The following is a 6,557-nucleotide window of genomic DNA, read 5'->3' on the forward strand; positions in this document are numbered from 1 at the left end:
TGTCTGTGACCTTGACCATGGCTCAAACATAGGATGTAGTATCTGCAAGATGCCACTGAGCCTTGTAAAGAATGCAGATGTTGCTAGACAACACTAAATCCCTCACTAATATTCCCTGCCCTGGCACTTTTGTAATTACGGTTTTGTCTTTTAAAATGCTGTAACCCTGAGCTCAGGCACTGTGGTGGTTTGAATGTACTTGGCTCAGGGAGTATGACAATTAGGGGGTGTGGTCTTGTAGGAGTGGGTGTGGCCTTTTGGAGGAAGTGTGTCACTGTGGGAGTGGGCTTTGAGACCCTTCTAGCTGTCTGGAGGACAGTCCTCTCCTGGATGCCTTCAGATCAAGATGTAGAATTCTCAGTTTCTCTTCCAGCATCGTGTCTACCTGAAGGCTGACATGCTTCCTGCCATGATGATAATGGACGGAAGCGCTGAAACTGTAAGCCAGCCCCAATTAAATGTTTGCCTTTATAAGAATTTCCTGGCTGGGCGGTGGTGGCGCACGCCTTTAATCACAGCACTTGGGAGGCAGAGGCAGGTGGATTTCTGAGTTCGAGGCCAGCCTGGTCTACAGAGTGAGTTCCAGGACAGCCAGGGCTACACAGAGAAACCCTGTCTCAAAAAAACAAAAAAAAAACAAAAAAAAAAAAAAAGAAAAAAGAGGTGTCTCTTCACAGCAATGAAACCCTAAGGCAGGCACCAAGAAACTTTCTGGAGGCGCAAGGCCGTTCTTGATCTAGCCATTCATTAAAAAAGGACTCAAAACTTTTAATTGGATTAGTCAGCGTGCTTGTCAGTAACTATGTCACATGGATCATTTCATTACCAGATATTTTAGTCAGATTTTTGTTGCTGTGATAAATACCATGACCAAAAGCAACTTGAGAAAGAAGGGGTTTGTTTCAAGTTATAGTTTACAATAAATCCTCTAAGGAAAGTCAGGTGAAGAACTCAGGAGCAGGAACCTGGAAGCAGGAAACTAGAGGCAGAAATGGAAGAGGAGATGGAGGAGGGCTGCTTACTGGCTTGCTCCTCCTGGCTTGTTCAGTTCTTTTTCTTGTATGCCAGGATCATCTTCTCAGGGGCGGCACCACCCACAGTGGGGGTCCTGCCATACCGATTATTAATTGAGAAAATGCTAGATAGGCTATCTTACATGCCAGTTTTATGGGGGTGTTTTCTTAACTGAGATCCACTCCTCCCAGATGTGGTGTCAGGTTGGCAAAAAAGTTAATGGACACATCAGATAAAGATTGCTCCTCTCTTCTTGTCTTTCTCAGGAAAAAGTTCAGCTAAGACACCATTAGAACCCAAGTTTATTTAGCAAAGCAAAGGAACTCAGAGCAATAGCAGACTCCAGAAGGATACTGGAGAAGGCTGGGCTGGCAGCCCTCTGGGCTCTGCATGGTGGATTTTTGAAAAGTGTCTTTTGGTTTCCTCTCTCTCTTATATTGATGTCATGTTGCTGCCTTGGGGAGCCAGCTTCATTTATCTACTCTGCTGAAATTATTTCAGGACCAAGATGTCCCCACAGGTGTGCCTTCCCTGTTCATCAGCATATTCATCAGTAGCATGTGTGGTCACTGGGAGAGTCCCCTGGTGTCTTACTTTCTTACATGGCTGCCTCCTGCTCATATCTGCTTAGCTGCATGCTCGTAACAGTTACAGCCTCCTTCTAAAAGGTCACTGTTGTTAACAATTGATTTCTAGGGCTGCTTTTCTCCAAAGTGTTTCCTAGGTAAACTGTTTCCTAAGAGTTTTCATGAAACGAATTATTCTTTGAGTACATTGAAGGTCACTATTATCAAATATTAAAACTCTTTGTTCCTGGCAAATAGGTGTTGAGAATTTATTTAAATCATGAAAATATGTACTTCAGTTTAAGTAACTCTATTTGAAATTGAATGATTAAAAAGAACACACATGGTATTCACTCACTGATTATTGGATATTAGCCCAGAAGCTTGAAATACCCAAGGTTCAACTCACAGACCACATGAAGCTCATGAAGAAGGAAGACCAAGTGGGGGCACTTCTGTCCTTCTTAGAAGGAGTAACAAAATACTCAAGGAAGCAAATATGGAGACAAAGTGTGGGACAGAAACTGAAGGAGGGGCCGTCTGGAGACCATTCCACCTGGGTATCCATCCTGTGTGCAGTCACCAAAGGTAGACGCTGATGTGGATGTCAGAAACTGCATGACAGGAGCCTGATATAGCTGTGTCCTTAGAGGTTTACCAGAGTCTGACATATTCAGAGGCGGATGCTCACAGCTAACCATTGAACTGATCATGGGGTTCTCAATGGAGGAGTTAGAGTGAAGACTGTAGGAGCTGAAAGGGTTTGTGGCCCCATGAGGAGAGCAACAATACCAACCAACCACAGCTCCCAGGGTCTAAACCACCAGCCTGGGAGCACTTAGGGAGGGATCCATGGCTCCAGCTGTATATATAAGGGAGGGCGACCCTGTTGGGTATAGATGAGAGAGGAAATCCTTGGTCCCCATGAAGGCTAGACACTGAGTGTGGGGGAATTTGAGGGTGGGGAGGTGTGAGTCGGGGGGGGGGGATAGGTAGGGGCACATCTGCAGAGAAGCAGAAGGAGGAGTGATAGAATAGGGGGTTCCTGGGCAGGGAGGGGGAATGGAGTAAGGGGATAACATATGAAATGTAAATAAAATATCCAATTTAAAAAAAAGAAATGAAGTGATTGGAGCTTGTAGAAGCCCATTTTTAAAGAAATTTTATGTCTCATTATAAAGTAAATTCAATAGCCTTACTTCTTTTATTTTCATAGACAATTTGGCAAAGTTTTAGAAAGGGGGGCATTTAAAAGATATATCTTTTTTAAAGCTTAATTTCTCCCAAGCATGAAGGAAGAAATGTTGAGCAAACTAGAGTGATAAGGACGGCAGGAAGAGCTAAGTTACCTTAGTTTGCTTTTCTGACATGTAAACCAAAAATTTTAAAAGAAAAGAAGCTAGTCTCTGCCAGTTATGGAGCTGAGAAGCCTAGCACCAAGGTGTCAGCATTGGCTCAGGGTCTGCCGGTGAGCATCGTGGCCTGGTGGAGGCATAACGTGACCAGAGCTCAGTTTACCCAGGATTTTGTAGGTGCTATTTAAACCTTTGTCAGTCTCTCCCCCAAATCCTTAACCCTGGGCTCCTGGTGTCGGTCGAGAGCAAAGGCTTTAAATCAGTGTTCTACAGCCCAGTGTGATGGCTTGGAGGGGATAAGGGAGAGATTGAGACTTTTCAAACAGTCTTCTGTGGGTGTCTGCAGATGGTCTCGGGCACAGAGACAAAGACTCCAGGATTAGAATCTGGTGCCCCTCCCCTCAGCTGCCAGGGCTTCTTCCCACAGAACTCCTCTCTTAGAAAGGTATATCTGTGTCCGTGTACATTTGCATTTACAGACTAAAGAATCTGTAAGAGTCCCAGTGCTTTCAGAGTCCGTGCATTGTGCCACTGCTGCAGTGGGAGGCAGACAGCAGAGACAGGCTGGATGCAGAGATCTGGTGTGGATGGTAAAGTAATCAAGATGCCATTCACAGTCAGGAGTCATTACACATGCTTTCATGTTTCAGTTCCTTCTGGCAGATCCAAAAGTTGTCTGAATCACAGCTCTCAGAGGTCACTTTGTCCCTTGATATGGTGGCACAGCTGTCCTTTTCAGTGTCACCAGTGATTTTTAATCTGAGGAGGAAGAGAATAGCTGCCCTTAGTGTTTAGGATTTTCTATTATTATCCTGAGTTGGCCATCTTCTTCTCTAGACTTCTAAGGACTGTAGAACACACAGTTCTTTTTTTTTATTTTATTTTTATTTATTTACCCTGAATTAGTTTAAATCCGGGATGGATACAGCATCACACAGATTCTGTGTCCAATGGCCTTTGCAGGAAGGTTGCTTTGGAATTTGGCATGAACCATGCCACAGAACACACAGTTCTTAAGCACAGAAACTTATTTTTGTAGTGGGAAGTAATTAATGCAGAGACTCCCAACTGGTCAAAATTCTAAGAATAAATGATAGTTGAGTGCTCATCCCTAAGTGGGACATTATTTCATCACACCTACCACCTGGCTCAGGGAACATCATGGAAAGGAGGGCAGAAAGAATGTAATAGCCAGAGAACAGGAAGAGTGCCATGAAAATGTCTTCCAGGCTTGACTTGGTTGGTCACTCATGAACTCACTGCCACTGTGATTACCTGCACAAGACCTGCACAAGATTGGGACTGGACAGCTAACATTCCATTCCAGGTAGAAAGGGAGCTCTTGAGACCCCAGACTTCCTTGAGGATATGGGCAGTTAATAGTTGCTGGGTGAGGACATGTCACCAGTAATATAGCCATAATTTAGTAATATAGCCACCAGTAATTTTCATCAGTAATATAGCCATTATTTATTTGCCTATGCTCCTGTGAATAGCCTCCAATTCATATTCAAGTTGTCAATCAGAATTAAACTCAAAGGGTCACACACACTGTTGTGTAGCAATTTCTTCTGAACTGAAATGTTCCATCCTGGAGGGAGGCTCATTAAGATTCAGAAAGTTTGCTGGGTGATGATGGCTTTTAATTCCAGCACTAGGTAAGCAGTGGCAGGTGGATCTCTACAAGTTCAAGGCCAGCATCATTTACAGATCGAATTTCAGAACAGCCAGGGCTACACAGAGAAACCTTGTTTTGAAAACCAAAATAACATAAAAATAATTAACAATAATAATAAATAATAGAAAGTTCTAAAGGGAAGCTCCTTAAAACTCAGTAAATAAACAACTCACAAGTCTTAACAACAAGCTCCTGAAACTGAGCAGGAATGGAAACAGACTTAATATTGTTGTCATGGCACAGCCCAGAATGGAGTTGGATGAGAAGTCTGAGTGCATGAAGTTTGAGTGCTTGTGGGAACACTCCAAGAAAATAAGACAAGAGTCTTGTGAATCTGTTTCTTTAAACATGAAATGTTCTTAGAATGTGTTTGTGCTCCTCCAAGTGCAGCAGAAAGGACTGGGTTTATTTCAGATTGCTTACTACTACTTACTATTGATAATTGATGTTTAAAGTGTTGTTTGTTTGCTTCTCTGGAAAAAACACATTTGTCATGCTCAACTTGTCTTTGCTATTGTATACAGTTTGAACTCATGAACTTTCTCAGCCTTCAGTATAAATTATCTGCTACTCTGAATAAAGTTGGTTATTGCATGAAATTTTAGTCTGTCTCATTTATTGGCTCCATTCTCCCAGGTCCTACTGTCTCTGGATACATTGGCTCCATTCTCCCAGGTCCTACTGTCTCTGTGATACATTGCTCCTTGTTATACCAATAATTATGAGTTCTGCTAAAATATATAACTTAACTATGAAGCACCAGTTCTCCCATTGCATTCATGGTTGTCATGACAATCTCACACAATAAGAAAATGAGACACCAAAGAGCAGATGGTTGCTTTGTGATCTACATATAGTTATGACTTATAAACCAAGTGTGCCTTGATTGGGCACATTTTGAAACCCAGATGTCCAGCTAGTGATTCTACTCCTGGGTGACTGGCTCATGAGCAATTCTGTCAAAGGATTAACTCACTGATGACTTTCCAGATGAATGAAGTGAGCCTCCCAGGATGAGGCCAGGCCTTTGAAAGGTCTATCTTCCCCTGTGTCTCCTTTCTGCTTCTGTCTACTGTGCGGTGAGCAATTTGGCTTGTCTCTGCCCTTCTACTGTGTTTCTGCATTGCCACGGGAGTCACAGCAATGGAGCAGCAGACTACAGATTGAGACCTCTCCCCCTACCCCCCAAAAAATCATCTTTCCATTCTTGCTCATCTCAGGTATTTTATCACAGTGATAAAAAGCTGATTGATAAGTGATTTTATTGCATCCTCTACAATGACTGTTAATTTGTGGGTAGTTTCAGATGTCAGAGATCCCTACTGATATTTACTGTATTTTTCTTTCATATTCTATCTATACTAGTTGGGACCTGACAAATTGATCTGAAGACACTCTACTATATTTTCACCAGCATTTGAAATGTGCTGCTTAAGACATTCCATGTAAAGTGTAGAAAAGTATAAAAAAGATAAAAGAAAGAAGAAGCAATTATGTGTGCTGATAGGCTCTGAGTAGTCATTTTCCAAAGGAGTTAATCTAGTCCTGGCTTTAAAACTCCATTGCATCCATACACACATACATACACACACATACATACCTGCATATATACACATGACCTTATAAAAGATTGGTATCTTTCTATATGTAAAAATTTTTAACCACCTTTGGAATCATATTTTCAGACTGTTCTGAACTTCTTCAATCTTTGATATCAGTGTTATTCTGAACCAATGAGCAAGCAGCATGACTACTCTCATCTATTTCTTAGATGTAGCCCTAATGCCCTGAAAGGTACTGGGGTAATGCACCTCCACACCTAATGTATCAACTGGCTATGAAGTTGTGCCCCTGCCTTCTCAATTATTAATAACTGTGCCAATACCAAAAGGTGTCAGGATATATGGTATTGTCATTTCTATAGCACACAAGAACTTTTTTCCT

The 6,557-nt window shown here is 42.2% G+C and overlaps 1 protein-coding gene across 2 annotated transcripts in view; it reads right to left on the minus strand.

Moving 5' to 3' along the window:
- Positions 1 to 2,753: 2,753 nt before the first annotated feature.
- The window catches only part of LOC114610008 (killer cell lectin-like receptor subfamily B member 1B allele C), a 19,721-nt gene continuing 15,917 nt past the window's right edge, over positions 2,754 to 6,557 (minus strand). For both annotated transcript variants that reach the window (XM_028754458.1, XM_028754457.1), the window contains exon 7: positions 2,754 to 3,694. In XM_028754458.1, coding sequence (XP_028610291.1) covers positions 3,553 to 3,694 — 142 coding nt within the window. In that variant the 3' untranslated portion in view covers positions 2,754 to 3,552. The remainder of the gene's footprint in view (positions 3,695 to 6,557) is intronic.

This window comes from Grammomys surdaster, unplaced genomic scaffold (genome assembly GCF_004785775.1).
Source record: "Grammomys surdaster isolate TR1022 unplaced genomic scaffold, NIH_TR_1.0 126013, whole genome shotgun sequence".
Classification (NCBI taxonomy): Eukaryota; Metazoa; Chordata; class Mammalia; order Rodentia; family Muridae; genus Grammomys; species Grammomys surdaster.